The sequence below is a fragment of the Bubalus kerabau genome, chromosome 14 (assembly GCF_029407905.1).
Source record: "Bubalus kerabau isolate K-KA32 ecotype Philippines breed swamp buffalo chromosome 14, PCC_UOA_SB_1v2, whole genome shotgun sequence".
Taxonomy (NCBI): Eukaryota; Metazoa; Chordata; class Mammalia; order Artiodactyla; family Bovidae; genus Bubalus; species Bubalus kerabau.
The window spans coordinates 75,299,492-75,326,617 of record NC_073637.1 but is presented as its reverse complement, the minus strand read 5'-3'; the positions used below and the strand labels follow the sequence as shown (position 1 = coordinate 75,326,617).

The 27,126-nt window shown below is 39.4% G+C and overlaps 1 protein-coding gene across 1 annotated transcript in view; it reads left to right on the top strand.

The window, feature by feature from the left end:
* The window catches only part of SLC26A7 (solute carrier family 26 member 7), a 187,033-nt gene extending 160,423 nt beyond the window's left edge, over window positions 1-26,610 (top strand). The window contains exons 16-19 of the mRNA XM_055546398.1: window positions 7,668-7,768; window positions 23,522-23,576; window positions 23,659-23,762; window positions 26,575-26,610. Coding sequence (XP_055402373.1) covers window positions 7,668-7,768; window positions 23,522-23,576; window positions 23,659-23,762; window positions 26,575-26,610 — 296 coding nt within the window. The remainder of the gene's footprint in view (window positions 1-7,667; window positions 7,769-23,521; window positions 23,577-23,658; window positions 23,763-26,574) is intronic.
* The last annotated feature ends 516 nt before the right edge of the window (window positions 26,611-27,126 follow it).

Here is a 27,126-nt window from a genome sequence, read left to right as displayed (position 1 = left end):
CTCAGCTTTCTTCATAGTCCAACTCTCGCATCCATACATGACCACTGGAAAAACCATAGCCTTGACTAGACAGACCTTTGTTGGCAAAGTAATGTCTCTGCTTTTGAATATGCTGTCTAGGTTGGTCATAACTGCTTTCCAAGGAGTGAGCGTCTTTTAATTTCATGGCTGCAGTCACCATCTGCAGTGATTTTGGAGCCCAAAAAAATAAAGTCTGACATGTTTCCACTGTTTCCCCATCTATTTCCCATGAAGTGATGGGACCAGATGCAATGATCTTCGTTTTCTGAATGTTGAGCTTTAAGCCAACTTTTTCACTCTCCTCTTTCACTTTCATCAAGAGGCTTTTGAGTTCCTCTTCACTTTCTGTCATAAGGGTGGTGTCATCTGCATATCTGAGGTTATTGATATTTCACCCGGCAATCTTGATTCCAGCTTGTGCTTCTTCCAGCCCAGAGTTTCTCATGATGTACTCTGCATAGAAGTTAAATAAGCAGGGTGACAATATACAGCCTTGACATACTCCTTTTCCTATTTGGAACCAGTCTGTTGTTCCATATCCAGTTCTAACTGTTGCTTCCTGACCTGCATATAGGTTTCTCAAGAGGCAGATCAGGTGGTCTGGTATTCCCATCCCTTTCAGAATTTCCCACAGTTTGTTGTGATCCACACAGTCAAAGGCTTTGGCATAGTCAATAAAGCAGAAATAGACGTTTTTCTGGAACTCTCTTCCTTTTTTGCTGATGCAACAGATGTTGGCAATTTGATCTCGTTTCTCTGCCATTTCTAAATCCAGCTTGAACATCTGGAAGTTCACGGTTCACGGCTTGGAGAATTTTGAGCATTACTTTACTAGCGTGTGAGATGAGTGCAATTGTGCCATAGTTTGAGCATTCTTTGTCATTGCCCTTCTTTGTGATTGGAATGAAAACTGACCTTTTCCAGTCCTGTGGCCACTGCTGAGTTTTCCAAATTTGCTGGCATATTGAGTGCAGCACTTTCACAGCATCATCTTTCAGGATTTGAAATAGCTCAACTGGAATTTCATCACCTCCACTAGCTTTGTTAGTGGTGATGTTTCCTAAGGCCCACTTGACTTCACATTCCAGGATGTCTGGCTCTAGGTGAGTGATCACACCATCATGATTATCTTGGTCATGAAGATCTTTTTTGTACAGTTCTGTGTATTCTTGCCACCTCTTCTTAATATCTTCTGCTTCTGTTAGGTCCATACCATTTCTGTCCTTTATCGAGCCCATCTTTGCATGAAATGTTCCCTTGGTATCTCTAATTTTCTTGAAGAGATCTCCATTCTTTCCCATTCTATTGTTTTCCTCTATTTCTTTGCATTGATCGCTGAGGAAGGCTTTCTTATCTCTCCTTGGTATTCTTTGGAACTCTGCATTCAGATGCTTATATCTTTCCTTTTCTCCTTTGCTTTTTACTTCTCTCCTTTTCACAGCTATTTGTAAGGCCTCCCCAGACAGCCATTTTGCTTTTTTGCATTTCTTTTCCGTGGGGATGGTCTCGATCCCTGTCTCCTGTACAATGTCACGAACCTCCGTCCATAGTTCATCAGGCACTCTATCTATCAGATCTAGTCCCTTAAATCTATTTGTCACTTCCACTGTATAATCATAAGGGATTTTATTTAGGTCATGACTGCAGCCATGAAATTAAAGATGCTTACTCCTTGGAAAGCAGTTGTGACCAACCTAGACAGCATATTCCAAAGCAGAGACATTACTTTGCCAACAAAGGTCCGTCTAGTCAAGGCTATGGTTTTTCCAGTGGTCATGTATGGATGTGAGAGTTGGACTGTGAAGAAGGCTGAGTGCCAAAGAATTGATGCTTTTGAACTGTGGTGTTGGAAAGACTCTTGAAAGTCCCTTGGACTGCAAGGAGATCCAACCAGTCCATTCTAAAGGAGATCAGCCCTGGGATTTCTTTGGAAGGAATGATGCTAAAGCTGAAACTCCAGTACTTTGGCCACCTGATGCAAAGGGTTGATTCATTGGAAAAGACTCTGATGCTGGGAGGGATTGGGGGCAGGAGGAGAAGGGGACGACAGAGGATAAGATGGCTGGATGGCATCACTGACTTAATGGACGTGAGTCTGGGTGAACTCCGGGAGTTGGTGATGGACAGGGAGGCCTGGCATGCTGTGATTCATGGGGTCGCAAAGAGTTGGACACAACTGAGCGACTGGACTGAACTGAACTGAAACTGAATGGTCTAGTGGTTTTCCCCACTTTCTTCAATTTAAGTCTGAATTTGGCAATAAGGAGTTCATGGTCTGAGCCACAGTCAGCCTCCAGTCTTGTTTTTGCTGACCGTAAAGAGCTTCTCCATCTTTGGCTGCAAAGAATATAATCAATCTGATTTCAATGTTGACCATCTTGTGATGTCCATGTGTAGAGTCTTCTCTTGTGTTGTTCAAAGAGGGTATTTGCCATGACCAGTGTATTTTATTGGCAAAACTCTATTAGCCTTTGCCCTGCTTCATTCTGTATTCCAAGGCCAAATTTGCCTGTTACCCCAGGTGTTTCTTGATTTCCTACTTTTTCATTCCAGTCCCCTATAATGAAAAGGACTTATTTTTTGGGTGTTAGTTCTAAAAGATCTTGTAGGTCTTCATAGAACCATTTAACTTCAGCCTCTTCAGTGTTACTGGTTGGGGCACAGACTTGGATTACTGTGATATTGAATGGTTTGCCTTGGAAACGAAAGAGATCATTCTGTCATTTTTGAGATTGCATCCAAGTACTGCATATCAGACTTTTGTTGACTAGGAGGGCCACTCCATTTCTTCTAAGGGATTCCTGCCCACAGTAGTAGATATAATGGTCCTCTGAGTTAAATTCACCCATTCCAGTCCATTTTAGATAGCTTTTTCCTAGAATGTCGACATTCAGTCTTGCCATCTCCTGGTTGTCCACTTCCAATTTGCCTTGATTCATGGACCTAAGATTCCAGGTTCCTGTGTAATATTGCTCTTTACAGCATTGGACCTTGCTTCTATCACCAGTCACATTCATAACTGGGTATTGTTTTTGCTTTGGCTCCATCCCTTCATTCTTTCTGGAGTTATTTCTCCACTGATCTACAGTAGCATATTGGGCACCTATTGACCTGGGGAGTTCCTTTTTCAGTATCCTATCATTTTGCCTTTTCATACTGTTCATGGGGTTCTCAATGCAAGAATACTGAAGTGGTTTGCCATTCCCTTCTCCAGTGGACCACATTCTATCAGACCTCTCCGCCATGACCTGCCCATCTTGGGTGGCCCACAGGGCGTGGCTTAGTTTCATTGAGTTAGACAAGGCTGTGATCCATGTGATTAGATTGACTAGTTTTCTATGATTATGGTTTCAGGATTCTTATCTCAGGATTCTTAATTTAATCAAGTCTGCAACATTCCTTTGGCCATGTAAGGCAACATATTCCACAGGTTCTAGGGATTAAGCTGTGGACATCACTGGGGGCCATTTTTCTGTCTACAATATCAGGTCTTTCCTATACCTCCTGAGTGCTTTCTGCATAATTTCCCAGCCTTGGTAACACTTCAGATTGCTAGTGCAACTGACTGGTTTCTCAGTTTACTTGTGAGTCTACTGAGAGTAGGGACCATTATCTCTCTTGTCCATCATTCTACTTGTATTTCTTAGGACAGCACTTAGAGTAGGCACACGCCACATGTATATTAACCAATTGCTTGAATGAATGAATGAATGAATAAAAGAGATAATGTACACAATAATATGTACACATGTTTTCCAAAGATAGTGTTTTGGTTTGTTCTAAATATTTCTGATTCCTTATTTTCTTTAGAAGTTAGAGATATAAATCTGTTTCTCAATAATTACTTGATATCAACAGAAAACGCCTTCTTTTAAAGAATTATGAGTGATTCATAAACTGCCAGAAACTTTTTGAAGTATAAAAAAGCACTCCTAAATTATGCATCTATGAATACTTTTTAATTAAACGAGTTAATGAATATTCCACAGGAGAGAGCTGGCTTGCACAGTCTGGAGTTAATCATCCACCCACACCTGATGGTTAATTTCTTTCTTTATTTTTCTTTGATTTTTGTAGATAAAGCTCATCATTTACCACATCCCCCATGAGTATATATTAGTTATCCCCTTTGCAGATGCTCCAAGCTTACCTCATTTTGCTTATGGCATATTAGCTGTTCATTCAGTTTTCTACAACAGTATGAATTTTATTGCACTGATTGATTTACTCAGAGGCTTAGAACACAAGTATATATTAATAGTCATAGAATCAGCACAATGACAGAACTGAGAGGATAGTATATAAAAGAAAACTTCACTTATCTTTGGAAAGATTTCAGAAGTGTCCATTGTATTTAAATTTTCACTTGAGGGAATTGGTAACTTTGCCATTAACAATGTCTTTTTTATTTACAAAAAAAAAAAAATGAACTGCTTCTCTTAAAAAAAAAGCTTACTTACATTATTATCCACAACTACATGGCATGACTCTTTTATTTCTTTTGGACGGTCTGAAAATGTGCGTCCATTTTGGTTAAAGGAACACAAAAGAGGAACCTCAGGTGTGAAAATGAAGGACAAAGCAAGCACATTCTGAAACAAAAGAAAAATTTTTGTTTCACTTTTGATTAAACCCAAACATTTTTAGTTAGCAATCTATCATCACTTAAATTATGAAATAATTACAGGAAAATATAGAGAATGGCAAGTATAATTTATAAGTGAAATAAATAGGATAGAAAAGAAAAAAAATACCTTTCTTAAATAATTTTCTGTATCCATTTACCACCATTTCCTAGTCATTTAGGTTAGTGATCAATCTCTCTAAATAATATGCATAGTTTTCTCACTGGATTATTAAGTTCAGATTGACAAGTAAAATTGCTTATGAACTAGTAGTGACTTTCTGAAGCACTGAATTGATAGAAATTCTAGGGTCTTCTTTGAACTGACTGGGAAAAAGTACCATGATTGATTAGCCACGTTTGGCTTGTTAAAGAATAGGGATGATAAAATGCATGTCATAAATTTAGTTGCAGATAATAATTTATGTACCTCCTTCATGAAAAGCAATTATAAATAAATAGTTGTTAATTTTTTCTGGATTATATTGAGTATATATATTGAATTATATTCAATTTTACCAATGACAATTATGTTTTCTAGTAAATGAAGAATAAGGCTTGAAGTGAAGTTGCTCAGTCGTGTTCGACTCTTTGCAACCCCATGGACTGCAACCTACCAGGCTCCTCCGTCCATGGGATTTTTCCAGGCAAGAGTACTGGAGTGGGTTGTCATTTCCTTCTCCAGGGGATCTTCCCAACCCAGGGATCGAACCCAGGTCTCCCGCATTGTAAGCAGACGCTTAACCATTTGAAAGATAAGGCTTAAAGATCTCAAAGAATTCATAATTTAATTTGGGTGGATTAGATATTAATGATAACTTTTTCTACATAAATTTTTGGACTAAGAATTTTAGATTTAGCTTTTTTGTATGTACTGTACTATAAAAGTCTATAAGGAGATGGAAAAAAAGACTTCATTAATTTTATCAAATTACATCATCACTGTCATTTTAAGATCTATTGCTAAATATGTCAGAGGTTTAAGTCATTTATTTAATCCAAGCTATTGAATTTTTAAAAAATTACTGATTATTTTCCTGGTGTTTAGTAAGAGTTACATAATGATGTGTTGGTAAATCCAAAAAACTCTTGGAGTGGAGAATATGGCATGGGGTGGTAGAGAAGTGTGATTTGTTGCACTTGCCAATTTCCACGGTATAAATATTTTCAAGCTACCACCATGCTCTCATTAAATGTGGAGCTTGAAAAGATATGTACACAGCTGAAAAGATGTCAAAATAGCTGGACTGAGTTGTCTTCAAAAAAATCATATATGTTTTATTTTCTAAAACAGATATATTCAGAAGTATATATTCAAATTCTATATATTGCATAGAAACTCTTCAAATTTTGAACTCCATGGTACATTGCAAATGATTAGTCTTACTAAAGCTTTTTATATCTAACTTTGTAAGGATACATCTAATCCATTATATATATTTTATGCATATATGCCATGTGGATTATTGAACTTTTGTAGGAAAGCTTATCTGATATTCAATTGTTAAAGATTCTTATACTCTGAAAATTCAACAAAATGTTTCCAAATTGGATAAAACATGTTTATGAATCATAAAAAATTTGCAAGGAAATACATATCACAGACAAATAATGAGCCAAATGTCTCAGCAAATCTTTTAATATTTCTTTAGTAATTCTTCTTCTGTAGCTCTAAATAAAATGAAATAAAAGTATTTCTAAACTAATTAATGTAGTGCCAACCTATTTATATATGTTTGTGTGTGTCTGTTTGTGAGACTAGGAAATAAAAGGAGTAAATACCAATCAATGTTCCACTATTTGTCCTTACCTAGGATTCATATTTTTATTTTTCCTGCGATCTTAAAGCCACTCTCCAATCTCTGATAATAGCAATGACATATTATATCTGAGGCTATAAATAAGAGCCCTTCTGTAGTAAGGCTAGGTCCTATTTTTAGGCAAATATTGAGTGATAATGATTACTACTGAGTGGTCAGTGGATGAGCTAAGTTGTGGTCACTTTTCATTTGGCTTGAAGTTCTAATTTACCATTTTGAGCCCATGGTAGCATAGCCTGAATCTATACGTACCTTCATAGCTCCTTCTCACAGGAGAAAAAGGGAAACAGAGGGCACCACTGGAGTACCTGGCATATGGTACTACATTTATGAAATCATACTTTTTAATTTATTTGGCTGTGCTGGGTCTTGGTTGTGGCACACGGGATCTTAGATCTTTGTTGCAGCATGTGGGATCTTTAGTTGTGGCGGGCGAACTTCTGGTTGCAGCATGTGAACCCTTAGTTGGGGCATGTGGGACTAGCTCCCTGACCAGAGATCAAACCTGGACCCCTGCATTGGGAGCATGGTGTCCTAGCCACTGGACCACCAGGTTAGTCCCCCCAATAAATATTGATTGAACGGGACAGGAAAATTGTGAGATCTTAAACTGTCATCTACTTTTGGATAGGCTATTAAATTCAAGGCTACTTTTGCATGAAGCCTTCCCTGGTTGCTCCAGAAGGACATCTTATTGTAAATTTCCATTCTCTTTCATTTTTAATCATATGCTATTTACCAATATTATCCTTGGCATGCAAGTTATGTAGTAATAATTACCTGAGATAATATTGGAATAATCAAGTCAGAGTTCAAAAATAATTAGTAGCCAACTGAAAATGTAAAATTAAAAGTGTTTGGACTTGATTTTGTTAAACATTCCCTGAGCCATCCAGGGATTCCCTGGTGCCTCAGATGGTAAAGCGTCTACCTGCAATGCGGGAGACCCCAGTTTGATCTCTGGGTCGGGAAGATCCCCTGGAGAAGGAAATGGCAACTCATTCCAGTACTCTTGCCTAGAAAATTCCATGGATGGAGGAGCCTGGTGGGCTACAGTCCATGGGGTCGCAAAGAGTTGGACATGACTGAGTGATTTCACTTTGTTAAAACATTAGGCCACTGTTGATCTTCCCAATGTTCAACAAAGTCAGTAGTGAAAATCTCTAAGAATTCTCTCTGATTCAGCTCTGTTCCTCTTACAGAAGAAGCTACCCAGCCCTGCCTGAATCCAAAGTGTTCTTTAATCCTGGATTGCAGTGGATTGACCTTTTCTGACTATACTGGAGTCTCCATGCTTGTTGAGGTATTTGTGCAGCTTGTGTTTGGACTGATTCTTTCCCTTCTCTTTAGGAACAGTGTTTTTACGGACTCTTTCTCACCTCTGAGGTCGTGACCCTGCTCATCTCACCCATTCTCCCCAAAAGACATAGACTTTGTGCCTCCCGCTACAGTAGATTTCCTTTCAGGAGATTTCATGAAGTTTCTAGCTATGCGTGTATCAGGAGGGTGTAAGGGGAGTAGAGTAGGTATTCACGTGGTGCATGAGTTTTTACATTTTCAGTTAACTACTAATTATTTTTGAACTCTGACTTTTGATTATCACAATATTATCCGAGAATATGTATTTGAGATGTAGGGGGCATAGTACATGCTGGGCAGTCAACTCCTAGGCTTCTAGAAAGAAGGAGAAAAGCCCCTTCCATGAGCAAGTGCCCTGAAGTTGGCAAGATATGGTCTTTCATATCGTGGATGGGTACAGTCGGACCTGAAACCATTCCTGGCCTGAATTATTGAGAAACTACCTCACAGGCAGGGACAGGTGGATCTTTGGAAGCTCAGAGGAGAGCACAGCAACAAGTGTGTGGAAGGCAAAGTAGAGAGATTTCAACACAAAAATCGGCACTGACCAACGTTTCCCAGCCTGAGATGCTTGACTGCACAGTCGCCCACCATGGCGAGGGGGGCTGGGTGCTGAGGCGTGGGGTTCAGGGGTCTGACCCCAGGGAGAGGACTGGGATTGACTGCCATGAAGACACTCAGAGGGGGCTCATACGACACAGCTGAGGGAAAAGCCTGGGACTGCCAGAGGGGCGACAGGTCATTGCCTCCACCTCTGCATGCTCACAGATGTTAGGACACGTGAGTGTCCTTCGTGAGTGCCTGCGGTGGGACTGGCTGCAGCTGCTGTCTGCAACCCCAGAGGGGTTTTGGTTGGCTGCTAGCAAGGCCAACGTGAGTGCCAGAGGCAGGACAAGTCACGGCTCTGGTCTGCAGCCTCAGAGGTGGACACGCCGGCCAGCCACTGGAAAGGTTGGCATGAGCGCCAGAGGCAGAACTAGTCACGGCTCTGGTCTGCAGTCTCAGAGGCAGGCACACCGGCCAGCTGCCGTCAAGGCCAGTGGGAGTGCCACAGGCAGGGGATGAGTAGCACCGCAGGCCCAACCCCAGGGGTCGCAGGTGCAGGAAGCTGCGAGCAGGCACAAGTCATAGCCCACACCTTCCAGGAGCTCATGCACCTTGGCGTTGCCGAGGTTCCCATGACCCAGGGCCAGTTCCCCTGAGAGAGTGCTTGACCTGCCTCGGGCTGCAGCAACTCCGAAGGCCTTTACTGCCCCAGGCCCTCCTCGCACGTTCCACTTGCACCTGCCATATCCCTCCCTCTTCCCAGCCCAGCTGAGTGAGTGAGTCCAATACGCCTCTGCGTCTGCCCCATCTTGTCTGGGTGGGAAACAGACACCAGAGCGTAGCCTACAGAGGCAGGGCAAAACCTGTGTGTGAGCCACAGAGGCTGTGTGACCAAAGAGGAAGTGAATTTCCTCCTGCAGCCACAGGAGCAGCAGATTAAATCCCCACAATTGGCTTGAGGGTGTGGCGTTTGGGGGCAGTTGTGGAATTTGGAAGCAAGTACAAGTTGGAGTGTGGACAGGTTTGAGTCTGAGCTGACCCCACAGTGCCCACAGCAGGTCTGGAGACCTTCCTAGAAATATTGGAGGTCTTTTTGATGAGGCACATTAGCTGGAACTCACTGTGTGGCAGGAAAACTGAGAACTGAGGCCACAGGAAAATAGTCTTCTTACCACCTCTCTCTCTCTTTTTTCATTTTGTTCTGTTGTTCTTTTTTTATTAGTACTTTAATACTTATTTTTTACTTAATTTTTCCTTTTGTAAAGCTTTTATTTTTAAGTAAGTTTATTTTATTTTTTCCTATTTCTACACTAGTATTTTGTTCTGTTGTACTTTTTTCATGTTTTTGGTTCTGAATTTTTTCTAGACTAGTTTATTGTGTGTGTTATTTATGGGTTTGCTTATTGGTTTGGTTGCTCTCTTCCTTTGTGGTTCCACTTTTTAAATTTTTAGTTTTTTGTCTTATTTTCTTTTTTTTGAGTATGAGTGTATGAGTCTCAATGTCTGTTCTTGTCTGTTTAGTGTTACTTTTATCATTTGTCTTGGGGATTTGTCTGCCCATTCATTTTTTGTTTGCATGTTTGTTTGATTTTTTTTTTTCCTATTTATTTTCTTTTCTCTTCCATGCTGTGTGGCTTGTGGAGTCTTGTTGCTCCAGCCAGGGGTTGATTTTGAACCTCCGAGGTAGAAGGTCCAAGTTCAGGATGTTGGATCACCAGAGATCTCCTGACGCTGTGAAATATTAATTGGCAAGAACTCTCCCAAAGGCCTCCATCTCAGTGCTAAGACCTGGCTCCACCTAAAAGCCAGCAAACTCCAGTACTGGACACCTCATGCCAAACAATTAGCAAAACAGTAACACAAACCTACCCATTAATAGACAGGCTGCCCAAAGCCATACCAAGCTCACAAACACCCAAACACACCACTGGATATGACAGTGCCTTTCAGAGGAACAAGATCCAGCTCTGCTCACCAGAACACAGGCGTCTGGCTTCTTACCAGGAAGCCTTCACAAGGGACTGGTCAGAACCCACCCACTGGGGGCAGACTTCAAAATTAAGAGGAACTAAGGCCTTATAGCCTTCAGAAAAGAGACCCCAAACACAATAAATGAAGTGGAAAAAAAACAAAACAAAAACAGAGAAACATGCATCAGATGAAGGAACATAGTAAAAACTCACAACACCAAACACATGAAGATGAAATAGGGTGTCTACTAGAATTCAGAGGAATGATAGTAAAGATGCACCAAAATCTTGGCAATAAAATGGAGGCATAGATAAGTAGAATGGAGGGATGGATTGAGAAGATACATGAAGAGTTTAACAAGGACATGGAAGATATAAAGAATAGAATATCAGCAATGAACAATACAATAAGAGAAATAAAAACACACTAAAGGAAACCAATAGCATAATAACTGAGGCAGAAGAATGTTTAAGTGAACTGGAAGAGAGCATGGTAGAAGCAGAGCAGAGCAAATAACTGAAGCAGAGCAGCATAAAGGAAAAAAATGAAAAGAAATGAGGACAGTCTCAGAGACATCTGGGACAATATTAAGCACACCAACATTCAAATTAGAGGGATTCCAGAAGAAGAAGAGAAAAAGAAAGTGTATGAGAAAGTACTGAAGTATAGTCAAAACTTTCTCTAACATTAGAAAGGAAATAGTCACCCAAGTCCAGGAAGCACAGAGAGTCCTACACAGGATAAACACAAAGAAAAACATGCCAAGATACATATTAATCAAACTAACAAAAATTAAACACAAAGAAAAAAGAAACGAGGGAAAAGCAACAAATAACATACATGGGAATTCCCATAAGAGTAACAGCTGACCTTTCAGCAGTAACTCTGCAGGCTAAGAGGGAGTGGCAGAATATACTTACAGTGATAAAAGGGAAAATATGAGACCAAGATTACTCTATACAGAAAAAATCTCATTCATATTTAACAGAGAAATCAAAGGCTTTACAGACAAGCAAAATTAAGAGAACTCAGCAACACCAAACCACCTTTATTTACAACAAATGCTAAAAGAGCTTCTCTAGACAGGAAACACAAAAGAAAAGGCCTACAAAAACAAAGCCAAAACAATAAAGTAAATTGCAATAGGATCATACATATCAATAATTACTTTAAATGTAAATGGATTAAATGCTTGAATCAAAAGACACAGACTAGCTGAATGGATACAAAAGCAAAACCCCCTACATATGTTGTTTATAAGTGACCCACTTCCCACATAGGGACACAAACAGACTGAAAGTGAGAGGCTGGAAAAAGATTTTCCATGCAGATGGAAATTAAAAAAAAAAATAAAGACTTTAACAACAGACAAGGAATGATCTTAGATTGATCAAGGGATCAATCCAAGAAGATGATATAATAATTATAAATATATATGCACCCAACATAAGAGCACTCCAATGCATAAGACAAATGCTAACAGACATAAAAGGGGAAATCAACAGTAACACAAAAATAGTGGGGGACTTTAACACTTCACTCATGCCAACGGACAGATCATCCAGACAGAAAATTGAATAAGGAAACATAAGCCTTAAATGACATTTTGGACCAGAAGGACCTAATTGATATCTAAAGGACATTTTATGCAAAAGTAGTAGAATTCACTTTTTTTCTCAAGTGCACATGAAACATTCTCCAGGATAGATCAAATCTTGGGTCACAAATCAACCCTTCATAAATTTAAGAAAATTGAAATTGCATCAAGCATTTTTTTTCTGACCATAATGATATAAGATTAGATATCAATTACAGGAAAAGACTGTAAAAAACAAAAACCACTTGGAGACTAAGCCATATACTTCTACATAACCAAGAGGTCACTGAAGAAATCCAAGAGGAAATCCAAAAGTACCTAGAAACAACAAAATCACAACAACTCAAAACATATGGGATGCAGTACGAGCAGTGTTAACAGGAAAATTTATGGAATATGAAAAAATATGGAATAAGCTTAACTCAGGAAATGAGAAAAATATCAAGTAAACAACCTAACGTTACACCCAAGGCAACTAGAAAAAGAAAGAAGGGAAAAAGAAAACAACCAAAGGTAGTGAAGGAAAGAAATTATGAAGATCAGTGTACAGTGTTTTAATCACTCAGTCATGTGACTGACTCTTTGTGAGTCAATGTCCAACTCTTTGTGATGCCATGGACTATATAGCTCTCCAGGCTCCTCTGTCCATGAAATTCTCCAGGCAAGAATACCAGAGGGGGTTGCCATTCCCTTCTCCAGGGGACTTTCCCAAACCAGGGATTGAACCTGGGACTCCTGCACTGCAAGCAGATTCTTTACCATCTTTTTATTTACTTCTGCTCAGATGAAGATCAGAGCAGAAGTAAATTTAAAATTAAAAAAATGAAGGAAACAATGCCAAATATTAATAAAAACAGAAGCTGCTTCTTTGAGAAGATAAATGAACTTGACAAACCATTAGCCAGACTCATCAAGAAAAAAAAGGGAGAAAATTCAAAACAAGAAAATTAGAAATGAAGAAGTTGTAACAGACAACACAAAAATAGAAAGGATCAAAAGAGAGTATTATGAGCAATTATATGTCAATAAAATGGACAACCTGGAAGAAATGGGCAAATTCTTAGAAAAGTACAACCTTGCAAGACTGAAACAGGAAGAAAAAGAAAATAAGAGCAGACCAATCACAAGCACTGAAATTGAAACTGTGATCAAAAATCTTCCAACAAACAACAGCCTAGGGCCAAATGGCTTAAAAGGCAAAAAGTAGCGAACTTTTAGAGAAGAGCTAACACCTATCCTGCTCAAACTCTTTCAGAAAATTGCAGAGGGAGGAAAACTGATGAAAATAGATGCAAAATTCCTCACAGAAATATTAGCAACGACACATTAAAACTGGCATAGAAGGAACCTACCTAAACATTATAAAGGCCATATACATCAAACACAGCAAACATTATTCTCAATTGTGAAAAAATGAGAGCATTTTCTCTATGATCAGGAAAAAGACCAGGGTGCCCACTCTTGCCATTATTATTTTGTATAGTTCTGAAAGTGCTAGCCATGGTGCTCAAAGAAGGAAAAAAAATAAAAAGAATCCAGATTGGAAAACAATTAAAACTCTCAATGATTGCAGATGACATGATGCTATAGTATCTAAACCCTAAAGATGCTACCCTAAAATTACTAGAGCTAATCAATGAATTTAGTAATTTCCCAGGATACAAAATTAAAACACAGAAATCTTTTGCACTCCTATGCAATAATAATCAAAAATTGAAAAGAGAAATTAAGGAATCAATGCCATTCACCATTGCAACAGAAAGAATAAAATATCTAGGAATAAACCTACCTAAGGAGACAAAACACCTGTATTCAGAAAACTATAAGATACTCATGAAAGAAATCAAAGATGATAAAAACAGATGGAGTGATAACCATGTTCTAGGATTGGAAGAATCAATATTGTGAAAATGAGTATACTACCCAAAGCAGTCTACAGATTCAGTGCAATCCCCATCACATTCAGCTCAGTTCAGTTCAGTTGCTCTAGTCATGTCCAACTCTTGGCGACCCCATGGACTGCAGCACACCAGGCTTCCCTGTCCATCACCAACACACAGAGCTTACTCAAACTCATGTCCATCGACTTGGTGATGCCATCCAACCATTTCATCCTCTGTTGTTCCCGTCTTCTCCCACCTTCAATCTTTCCCAGCATCAGGGTCTTTTCAAATGAGTCAGTTCTTCTCATCAGGTGGCCAAAGTATTGGAGTTTCAGTTTCAGCATCAGTTCTTCTAATGAATATTCAGCACTGATTTAATGGCATTTTTCACAAAACTAGAGCAAATAATTTTACTGTTTGTATGGAAACATGAAGACCCCAAATAGCCAAAGCAATCTTGAGAAAGAAAAATGGAGTTGGAGAAATCAATCTTCCTGATGTTTGACTATTCTACAAAGCTATGGTAATCAAGACAGTACAGTACTGGCACAGAAACAAAAACTTGTGTCAAAGGAACAAGATAGAAAGTCCTGAGACAAACCTACATGCCTATGGACACCTTCTCTTTGACAAGGAGGCAAAAATATACAATGGATAAATGATAATTTTGTCAGTAAGTGGTGCTGGGAAAACTGGACATTACATGCAAAAGAATGAAATTTGAACACTGCCCAACACCATACATGAAAATAAACTAAAAATGTATTAAAGACCTAAATATAAGGCTAGAAACTGTAAAATTCGGAGGAAAACATAGATACAACACTCTGATATAAATTGCAGCAAGATCCTCTTTTGGAAATAAAAAAAAAAGTAAACAATGGGACCTAATTAAACTTATAAGCTTTTGCACAGCAAAGGAAACTAAATAAGATGAAAAGAAAACCCTTAGAATGGGAAAAAGTAATAGCAAATTAAGCAACTGATAAAGGATTAATTTCCAAAATGTACCATCAGCTCATGGAACTCAGTATCAGGAAAACAAAAACCCCAATCAGTCAAACAAACAACAACAACAACAACAACAAAATGGGCAGAAGACCTAAAGAGAGATCTCTCCAAAGAAGACATACAGATGGCCAACAAACACAGGAAAAGATGCTCACTATCATTCATTATTAAAGAAATGCACATCAAAACTACATTGAGATAGCACCTCAGACTGGTCAGAGTGATCATCATCAAAAAATCTACAAGCAATAAATGCTGGCAAGGATGTGAAGAAAAGACAACCCTCTTGCACTGTTGATGGAAATGTAAATTGATAGAACCACTCTAGAATAGTATGGAGATTCCTTAAACACACACACACACACACACACACAAAACTAGAAGTAAAACTACCATATGACCCAGCACTCCCACTACTGGGCATATGCCCTGAGAAAATCATAATTCAAAAAGATACACATTTACCCCAATGTTCATTTCAGCACTGTTTACAATAGCCAGGACATGGAAGCAACCTAGATGTCCATCAACAGATGAATGGATAAAGAAATTGTGGTACACATGTTCAATGGAATATTACTCAGCCATAAAAAGGAACACATTTGAGTCAGTTGAACTCAGGTGGATGAACCTAGAGCCATTATACAGAGTGAAATAAGTCAAAAAGGGGAAAACAAATATATATTAATGCATATATATGGAATCTATAAAATGGTACTGATGAACCTATTTGCAAGGCAGCAATGAGACATAGATATAGAGAATGGATTTGTAGACATAGCAGGGGAAGGAGAAGTTGGGATGAATTGAGAGAGTAACTTTTAAATATTTACCCTACTAGTGTAAAATAGGTAACTAGTGGGAAGTTATATAATACAGGGAGCTCAACCTGGTGCTCTTGGATGACCTAGTTTGGATGAGATGGGAATGGGAGGGAGGCTTAGGAGGGAGCGAATATATGAATACTTATAGCTGATACATGATGTTGCACAGCAGAAACAAACATGACTAAATTTAAAGCAGTTATCCTCCAATTAAAAAAAATAATAAAAAAGTAAAAAAAGGAAAGAAGGAGAAAAGTCCCTTCCCTGGGCAAATGGCAGGATGTGGTCTCTCATAATATAGATGAGACCTGAAACCCTTCCTGGTCTCTGAAATAATGCCCAGTGCAGTAAGGCACTTTGCTCCATTCTGTATTGGGTCCCTACAATCCTGGTTGCAAAAAATAAAACAGTTTTATCTCTTTAAAACCGAAGTCTTCATTTTTCAGATGGAATACTTAATTTTGCCAATTCGAGGGAAACTCAGAAACTTCTGGGCTTCCCTGGTGGCTCAGATGGTAAAGAATCAGCCTGCAATGTGGGAGACCCTGGTTTGAGTCCTGTGTTGGGAAGATCCCCTGGAGGAGGGCATGGCAACCCACTCCAGTATTCTTTCCTGGAGAATCTCCATGGACAGAGGAGCCTGGCGGGCTACCATCCATGAAGTCGCAAAGAGTCAGACACAACTGTGTGACTAAGGATGTGCACACACAGACACCTCCATAATTGTTTCCTTTTTATTTTTTTAGTTCAAAGTCAATAAGGAATGTACTCCCTTTCTTATTTCCACTTATTCTCTCCCCCAATACCCCAAATATGTGGGAGGATCTTGAGGTTTAGCCCATGTCTGTTTCTCAGCTTCCCTCAGCCGCCCATTAGCTTCTGCTGTGTGGAACTTGATTCTCCTCACCTTGGCTGTTTCCTCCCCAGTGGTTCTCTTACTCTGGGCTCAAACAGTCTCCTGCTGTGTGAGACTTTGTATTCTGTCAAAAACTTAATCATAGCCTTTGATAATTTCTGGGGCTCTTTCCCTACCTATTTCCCTCCTTTCCATTATTCTTGCTCATCAATGTACCCACTTGATCCTCCCTGAATGCCAATTCTGTCTTCTCAGCTCTGTGAAGTGGCTGCATTTTGCATGGGTCCCCTATCATGTAGTGGCCCACAAACCGCTTTGCAGCAGAAAGCTGAGATGATCTGAGAGCTGGCCTCTTTTGTTTTCTTTCTCTCAGAGAACTCAATCCTTTGCTGCCTGTCCCCATTGCTGGAAAGCAGTTTATATATTTTGTCCAGTTGTCTACTTACTTAGGGAGGATAGGATAGTCTTTATATTGGTTACTCAGCATGGCCAGAAGTCAAAATTGAACATTGACTTTTAAAGAATTAAGACCAGGGCAGTCTTTAGAAGAACTTTTGTAGATTTTGATTATTTCCTCATGGTGTTGCATAACTGTGTCTCCACTCATATTTTAAATTTGAAATGTCCAAACTTTGAAACTCAAAATAGTGCAAAGGTCAGCTTTAGTCTGGCTTTCCTGTAAAGATAGACTGGGGCTATGTGAAGGGAAGGACCTTAAATATGTGACAGTCAGAATATAGTCTCAGATCTAGCATGCTTACTGGGAGGTGTTAAGGAAATTGTCTAACCTGCCTGGATCTCAGTTTATTCATTTCGTGAAAATGAGGGAATGACTTGGTTTCAGAACTAGTACGTATTAAAAAAAAAACAAATTATGCAAAAGAACTGGGTTGAAGTTTCCTAGGCCTTAAATCCAGTGGCTATTTTTGGTCAGTCATCCTTTTCCTCATGTAATATGCTTTCATATTCTTGTTGCTCACCACAAAAACTTCTCATAATTTGACATATGGGTCAACCTCAGTTCTTTTCTTGCTTCTAAATCTAGACTGGAAACAGATAGTCCCTCATCATTGGAGGGCTTCTATGTTCCACACTTTTACTTACTGTGTTGCCAAGGTCTGGAAGAGCACTGTTAAACCAGTTTTTATAAGGATCACATGGGGGGCTAATTTAAGATGTAGTCTTCTGATGGTAACCTAAAGTGATCATTTTGAAAAGTATTTGTTGTTTTTTCCAGTTGCTAAGTCATGTCCAACTCTTTGCAACCCCATGGACTGCAGTAAACCAGACTCCTCTGCCTTCCTCTATCACCCAAAATTTGTTCAAATTCATGTCCATTGAGTTGGTGATGCTATGAAACCATCCCATCCTCTGTCGTCCCCTTCTCCTCTTGCCTTTAATCTTTTCCAGCATCAGAGTCTTTTCCAATGAGTCAGCTCTTCACATCAGGTGGCTAAAGTATTGGAGCTTCCCCAACAATCATTCCAATGAATATTCAATGTTGATTTCTGTAGGACTGACTGATTTGATCACCTTGCTGTCCAAGGGACTCTCAATAGTCTTTGAAAATATCACAATTCAAAAGCATCAGTTCTTTGGCTCTTAGCCTTCTTTATGGTCCAACTCTCACATCTGTACTTGACTACTGGAAAAACCATACCTTTGGCTATCCGGACCTTTGCTGGCAAAGTGATGTCTCTGCTTTGAATACCTCGTCTAGGTTTGTCATAACTTTCCTTCCAAGGAGCAAGTGTCTTTTAATTTCATGGCTACAGCCACCATCTATAGGGATTTTGGAGTCCAAGAAAAAATGCCATTGCTTCTACTTTTTCCTCTTCTATTTGCCATGAAGTGATCAGACCAGATGTCATGATCTTAGTTTTTTAAATACTGCATTTCAAGCCATGTACATCTGTGCATGACTACTGGAAAGACCATAGCTTTGACTATATGGACCTCTAGTCTTTCCCATTCTGTTATTTTTCCCTCTTTCTATTGTTCATTGAAAAGAGCCTTCTCTCTCCTTGGTATTCTCTGGAATAGCATTCAGTTGGTTATATCTTTCCCTTTCTCCCTTGCTTTTCACTTTTTCCTCAGCTATCTGTAAAGCCTCCTCAGATACCCACTTTGCTTTCTTTCAATTCTTCTTCTTTGGTATGGGTTTGGTCATTACTTCCTGTACAATGTTATGGACCTCTGTACATATTTCTTCAGGTACTCTGTCTGTCATATCTAATCCCTTGAATGTATTCATTACCTCCACTGTATAATTGTAAGGGATTTGATTTAGATCATTCCTGAATGGCCTGTAGGTTTTCTCCACTTTCTTTAGTTTAAGCCTGAATTTTGCTATAAGGAGCTGATGACCTGAGCCACAGTCTTGTTTTTTCTGACTCTATAGTTTCTCCATCTTCAGTTTCAAAGAATGTAATCAATCTGATTTTGGTATTGACCATTTGGTGATGTCCACATGTAGAGTTATCTATGACCAATGTGTTCTGTCGGCAAAACTCTGTTAGCCTTTGCCCTGCTTCAACTTGTACTCCAAGGCCAAACTTGCTAATTAGTCCAGGTATCTCTTGACACCCTACTTTTGCATTTCAATCCCCTATGATGAAAACGACATCTTTTTTTGGTGTTAGTTCTAGAAGATCTTGTAGGTCTTCGTAGAACCAGTCAACTCCAGCTTCTTCAGCATTGGTGGTTGGGCATAGACTTGGATTATTGTGATGTTGAATGGTTTGCTTTGGAAACAAACTGAGATCATTCTGTCATTTTTGAGATTGCACCCAAGTGCTGCCTTTCAAACTCTTTTATTGATTATGAAGGGTACTTTATTTCTTCTATGGGAATCTTGCCAACAGTAGTAGATATATTGGTCATCTGAATTAAATTCACCCATTCCCATCCATTTTAGCTCATTGATTCCAAAGATGTTAGTGTTCATTCTTGTCATTTTCTGCTTGACCATGTCCAATTTACCTTGATTCATGGACCTAACATTCCCGTTTCCTGTGGAGTATTGTTCTTTATAGCATCGGATTTTGTTTTCACTACCAGGCACATCCACAGCTCAGTGTTGTTTCTGCTTTTGCCCTTCTTGTATTTCTTTTTCTTTGGGATTGTTTTGGTCATGCCTCCTATACAATGTAACTAGCTTCCATCCATAGTTCTTCAGGCATTCCATCTACCAGATCTTATGCCTTGAATCTATTAGTCACCTCCTCTATATAACAATAAGGAATTTGACTTAGGTCATTCCTGAATGGCCTAGTGACTTTCCCTACTTTCTTCAATTTAAGCCTGAATTTTGCAATAAGGAGCTCATGATCTGAGCCACAGTCGCCTCAACTGCAGGTCTTGTTTTTGCTTACTATACAGAGCTTCTCCAACTTTGGCTGCAAAGAACATAATCAATCTTATTTCAGTATTGACCATCTGGTGATGTCCATATGTAGAGTCGTTTCTTCAGTTTTTGGAAAAGGGTGTTTGCTATGACCAGAGTGTTCTCTTAATAAAACTCTGTTAGCCTTTGCCCTACTTCATTTTGTACTCCAAGGCCAAACTTGCCTGTTATTCCAAGTATATCTTGACTTCCTACTTTTGCATTCCAATCCCCTATGGTGAAAAGGATATCGTGTGTGTGTGTGTGTGTGTGTGTTAGTCTTGAAGGTATTGTAGATATTCATAGAACCAGCCAACTTCAGCTTCTTTATCGTCAGTGGTTGGGATATAGACTTGGATTACTGTAATGTTACATGGTTTGCCTTGGAAATGAACTGAGATCATTCTGTCATTCTTGAAATTCACTCAGATGCTGCATTCTGGATTCTTCTTTACTATAAGAGCTACTCCTAAGGAATTCTTGCCCACAGTAGTGGATATAATGGTCATTTGAATTAAATTGTCCCATTCCCATCCATTTTAGTTCACTGATTCCTAAAATGTCCATGTTTACTCTTGCCATCTGCTTGACGACATCCAATTTACCTTTGTCCACTAAAAAACTGGTCGCAACCTGAAAGTACAGAGTTATTCTGTGGGAATGTGGCCCAGGAGCCAGCAGGTCTGAGCCTTGAGAAAACTGCTCCAGAGAGGTGGGAGGGGGAGTCAGGCTATATGCTAGTTTGAAACAAAGCGGGCAGGCAGTCTGAACATCAAAGATTATTGTGATGTAAGGAAAATTAGATAGCAAGTAAAAGAATGTAGCATTCTTCTGTGTTTGGGAAGATGCAAGCCTCTGGGCTCCCTGAATTTATTCCTTTCATATATACTTCTGCTATCTGGAGCCAAATCCTGTTCCCTGATTGTTTGCATCCTTAATTCCCTGTTCACCCTACGGGGTGGCAGACATGGTGGATGGCTGCTTCCTGTATCCCCCGGGCTCCTCAGCAGTCACCATGGAGTGTGGTGGCATCTGCGGGATCACAGGCACACTGTTCCCTTTTGGGAGCCTCATCCACATTCAGAGGCTGGAAATTGCTGGTGGCTGTGACATTTCTTGCCCACCAATATGGCAGGAAATATTTCATTCCACTCCTTAATTCATGGACCTAATAGTTCAGGTTCCTATGCAAAATCGTTCTTTATAGCATTTACTTTCACCGCCAAAGTCATCCACAACTGAGTGTCATTTCTGCTTTGGCCCAGTGGCTTCCTTCTTTCTGGAGCTATTCGTAATTTCCCTCTACTCTTCTCCAGTAGCATGTTGGATACCTTCTGACTCAGGCAGCTCATCTTCCAGCATCATATCTTTTTTCCTTTTCATACTGTTCATGGAGTTCTTGTGGCGAGAATACTGGAGTGGGATGCCATTTCCTCCTCCAGGGAGGCATTTTGTTAGAACTCTTCACTATGACCCATTCATCTTGCATCACCCTGCACAGCCTGGCTCACAGCTTCATTGAGCTACATAAGCCCCTTCACCACAACAAGGCTGCGATCCAGCATGGGGTTGAAATATTTAGAAATATTGAAACACTATGTTGTGTAACAGGAACTAACATAGTATTGTAAGCCAGTTATACTCCAACAACAAAGAAACAAAAACTCATAGAAAAAGAGATCAGATTTGTGGTAATCACAGGCAAGGGCTGAGGAGAGGAAGGAATTGGATGAATGCAGTTAAAAGTACAAGCTTCTGTTATAAGATAAATAAGTACTTGGGATGTAGGTATAAATATAATTAACATGGTTTTATGCTGCATATGAAAGTTGTTGAGAGAATAAATTCCGAGAGTTCTCATGACAAAGAAAAATATCTTTTTTTCTATTTCTTTAATTTTGTATCTATATGAGATGATCAATGTTCACTAAACTTCTCGTGGTCATCATTTCAGATTGTATGCAAGTCAAATCCTTATGCTGTACACCTTAAACTTATACAGTGCTGTATGCCAATTATAACTCAATAAAAATGGAAGGAAAAAAAAATACGGACTTCCGAATCCTAGTCCTGGCCCAGTAATCTTCATTTTAAACAGTGTAGATTGTTTATGGATGATAAACAACATAGGTTGTTTATAGTCCAAGGTTTGTGTTTTGAGAAACACTAGACTAGCATTGTACGTTTACTGGGGAAAGCCACTATGTATATTTGTTATCCAATTGTATTTAGACTTTGTTTTTGAATATACCCCAGTATTTATTAGCTACCTCTCTAGATACTGCAAATCGAGACTTAGAGTTAGTAACTATGAGGCAGTGGTTAACTATTCCCACTGAGTTTAAGATCTAAGGTTGAAAGTTCAGAGGAATTCAAATAATCTAAGTACTGGGAATGCTAAGAAAAAATTTTTTTTAATTTGTCTTATTTAAAAATGCTACACAATAGAATGAAGGAATAAATCAACTGATGCATAAATTTGAAGAAAATTGACATTTGTGCTTCTGTATACACACAACCAGCTGTTTTTTACTAGTTTGCTACTTTTAGTTTCCTTATCACTATTTATTTCATTATGATTACAGTAAATTATGATATGTGTTAAGAACATAGACTTTAAAGATAGACAAATTCTGGGCCCACATCTTAGCTGGATAACTAGTTCTAGGATCTGGATTTTAAGTATTTGTTTGCTCAAGTTGCTACTACTTGAGAATTTCTAGGACTTAAAAAAGGCAGGACCCTGCAGTATGCCAAGAAAATTAGTTAGGATCTCTCATCTTGATGGACCATAAAAATGGAAAGTGGGCATCAAATTTGACTTTGATTGCAGTGAGGTTTTCAACTTACCATCCATGGATGGAGTTTAGAGACACCATGAATATATATAAATAACAAAACATTAAAGTAAGCAGATTTCATCATTTTCACAAATAGGTCCTTGACTTCCAATAAGACAGTTGAAAACAATTTTATATTATTCTTACAGGGAGGGAAAGGTGGGGTCTTTATTTTTATTAAATAAACTGGAGAACGTAAGCAGCAAAACTGAGTTATATAAACGGCAAATGTTTGCTGGCATCCATCTTCCTTCACGAAGACACAGTGCCACCCCCTGGTGGTACAACATCATTTTAAAAAAAATTTTAATTTATTTATTTTAATTAAGCAATGGCACCCCACTCCAGTGCTCTTGCCTGGAAAATCCCATGGACGGAGGAGCCTGGTAGGCTGCAGTCCAAGGGGTCGCTGAGAGTTGAACACGACCAAGTGACTTCCTACTTTCACTTTCCACTTTCATGCATTGGAGAAGGAAGTGGCAACCCACTCCAGTGTTCTTGACTGGAGAATCCCAGGTATGGGGCAGCCTGGTGGGCTGCCGTCTATGGGGTCGCACGGAGTCGGACACGACTGAAGCAACTTAGCAGCAGCAGCATTTTAGTTAGAGGCTAATTACTTTACAGTATTATATTGGTTTTGCCATACATCAACATGAATCCACCACGGGTGTACACGTGTTCCCAATCCTGAATCCCCCTCCCAAAATTCTCCTTTCTGAGCTTCTTATTTCTTCCTGTCAGCTATCCTGACTTAACTATGGGTGTATTATTTTAATTCTTCCAGGTTTACATGGACTGTAAGAACAAGAGTGTGGATGTATATTTGGTCCATTGCACGGGTAAGGGAGTATCCTTGACTAACACTGGACCTGATCCTTCTGCTGCTCCATGAATCCTTATATCACGTGTGCTTTCTTATAGCTTCCTTGATAAAAGCAATGAAATACTGTGGAAACCTAGATTCAGAGAAGCCAATTTTTTTTGAATCAGTATCTGCTGCGATAAGTAACATACATTTAAATAAGGTGAGTTGAACAAGTTGGTGTGCCAGAATCATAAGAAAATTGGAATGCAGAATCAAGTGTTTTGTGATTTTTATATTAGACTATTATTCCATTTGCATCTGAAAACCTATTAAAATGTGTCCCCTCCTCAGAGTCCTCTGCTCCAAACAAAGAAACTTTTTCATTCCCTTTTTGGACAACGTATGAACATTGTTTAAAAATTTGGAGTTTCCAGCAATATCACTGATTAAAGGATCTGGTGATCACCTATTAAGTGCAAACTGCTTGATTATAAAATAAATGCATCTTCCAGGATCTACTATCCTGGAAGTTGGAATCTACTTCTGTCAAATACAAAAACTTGAAATGTAACCAAATAGCTCTTAACTGCTCTAATACCCTTTACTCTAAGCTCATATATATTGCCATTTTTGGAAACAGTATGTGCAGAAGCCAGCACTCACATGGTCTGAAGTGTCTAAGTTATCTTCTAATACTGGGCTGTATGGTTAATTTTCCACACAGTCAAAGGCTTTGGCATAGTCAATAAAGCAGAAATAGATGTTTTTCTGGAACTCTCTTGCTTTTTCCATGATCCAGCGGATGTTGGCAATTTGATCTCTGGTTCCTCTGCCTTTTCTAAAACCAGCTTGAACATCAGGAAGTTCACGGTTCACATATTGCTGAAGCCTGGCTTGGAGAATTTTGAGCATTACTTTACTAGTGTGTGAGATGAGCGCAATTGTGTGGTAGTTTGAGCATTCTTTGGCATTGACTTTCTTTGGGATTGGAATGAAAACGGACCCTTTCCAGTCCTGTGGCCACTGCTGAGTTTTCCAAATTTGCTGGCATATTGAGTGCAGCACTTTCACAGCATCGTCTTTCAGGATTTGGAATAGTTCAACTGGAATTCCATCACCTCCACTAGCTTTGTTCATAGTGATTCTTTCTAAGGCCCACTTGACTTCACATTCCAGGATGTCTGGCTCTAGGTCAGTGATCACACCATCGTGATTATCTGGGTCATGAAGATCTTTTTTGTACAGTTCTTCTGTGTATTCTTGCCATCTCTTCTTAATATCTTCTGCTTCTGTCAGGTCCATAAACTCCAGTACTTTGGCCACCTCATGCGAAGTGTTGACTCATTGGAAAAGACTCTGATGCTGGGAGGGATTGGGGGCAGGAGGAGAAGGGGACGACAGAGGATGAGATGGCTGGATGGCTTTGCGTGACTCAATGGACATGAGTCTGAGTGAACTCCGGGAGTTTGTGATGGACAGGGAGGCCTGGCGTGCTGCGATTCATGGGGTCGCAAAGAGTCAGACACGACTGAGCGACTGATCTGATCTGATCTGATCTGATGGTTAATTTTAGAACTATCCCTAGAAATTTGATTTCCCACATTTTTTTTTTTTATTTTGAATTGTTTTCAGTTCAGTTCAGTTCAGTCGCTCAGTCATGTCCAACTCTTTGCGACCCCGTGAGTTGCAGCACACCAGGCCTCCCTGTCCGTCATCAACTCCTAGAGTTCACTCAGACTCACGTCCATCGAGTCAGAGATGCCATCCAGCCATCTCATCCTCTGTCGTCCCCTTCTCCTCCTGCCCCCAATCCCTCCCAGCATCAGAGTCTTTTCCAATGAGTCAACTCTTTGCATGAGGTGGCCAAAGTACTGGAGTTTCAGCTTTAGCATCATTCCTTCCAAAGAACTCCCAGGACTGATCTCCTTTAGAAAGGACTGGCTGGATCTCCTTGCAGTCCTAGGGACTCTTAAGAGTCTTCTCCAACACCACAGTTCAAAAGCATCAATTCCTTGGTGCTCAGCTTTCTTCATAGTCCAACTCTCACATCCATACATGACCCACTGGAAAAACCATGGCCTTGACTAGATGGGCCTTTGTTGGCAAAGTAATGTCTCTGCTTTTTAATATGCTATCTAGGTTGGTCATAACTTTTGCCTTTCCTTATTCCTGAAACAGCATTTATTGTCTCCCTGGGTCATCCTCATTACATGCAACCAGAACAGTATGCATTTACAAAGTAATAAAAATTTAAAAATAATAATGCTATTATTATTTCTACTGCTACTACTACTAAATATTATATATTATGAACATTCATTGAGTGCTCATTATGTTCCAAGACTATGCTAAGAGCTTTACCTATATTTATTCACTAAACTCACCACAAGCTTATGAAGTAGATACTATTATTTAACCTATTGTTAGAAATGAGGAAACTGAGGTTCAGGGAAGTTTACTATTTGTAAATGGTAGAGCCAGTTTCAAAGTCAGCAGTCTGACCTGGCACTTAGGGCTATAAACTTCTATACTGTGATGCCTCAGAGAATTTCCATTTTCTTAGCTTGACGAGACAGCTGGCTTCAGTTTCCAATGTTCTTTTACCTATGGTTATCAACATAAAGTTAAGTAGCAATTGGGGCTTCCCAGGTGGCTCAGTGGTAAAGAATCCGCCTGCCAATGCAAGAACCACAGGAGACGCAGGTTCAATCCATGGATCAGGAAGAGCCCATGGAGGAGGAAATGGCAACCCACTCCAATATTCTTGACTGGAGAATTCCATGGACAGAGGAGCCTGGCAGGTTACACTCTGTGCGGTCGTCCAGAGTCGGACGTGACTGAGTGACTGAGCGCACGCACACACACACAACAAACCCAGTATTCCTGCCTGGAAAATTCCATAGACAGTGGAGCCTGGCTGTGTGCAGTCCATGGGGTCATCCATGAAGTCACAAAAGAGTCGGACAGGCACTTAGAAACTAAACAAGAAAACAACATGTAGCAAGTGCTAATTTCTTTCTCTTCTATTTCAGAATTTGAGCATACTCAGTGACCACAGTGAAATCTGAGACTCCTTTGCTGCAGTACCATTCCTTTAACAACTTCCCTGAAAAGGCCATACTCAAGTGTTTTGCACAAACTTTTTTGTTGTGTAGAACCTACAAATGACCTTTATGACGAGTGTGTGACTTTGTAACTGCATAACCTCTGCTCAAGGTTTGCCAACAATTTTATCTAATCTTTGTCAGTAAGTAAATTCACTTTGTAGGTTACTATATAGTTATCTTATGAAAATCAGTATGCATTTAGTTTTAGTGTACTGAAAGATAAACATGAATTTATTTCCTTTTTTTAATACCACAATATTTTGTGTTAATTTAGTTTTGTTATAAGTTGATTTGTAAAAGTGAGAAGTACTTTGTCCTATTATAGGAGATTTAGAACATTTGCAAGTCATTTGTAAAAATGCAGGATCATATGTAACTAATACAAAGAAACAACTTATCAAGTGTGCCATTTTCCCCTACCAAAAAAGCCATTAAGTATCAATAAGCCATGAAATATTCATGTAATATGATACAAAA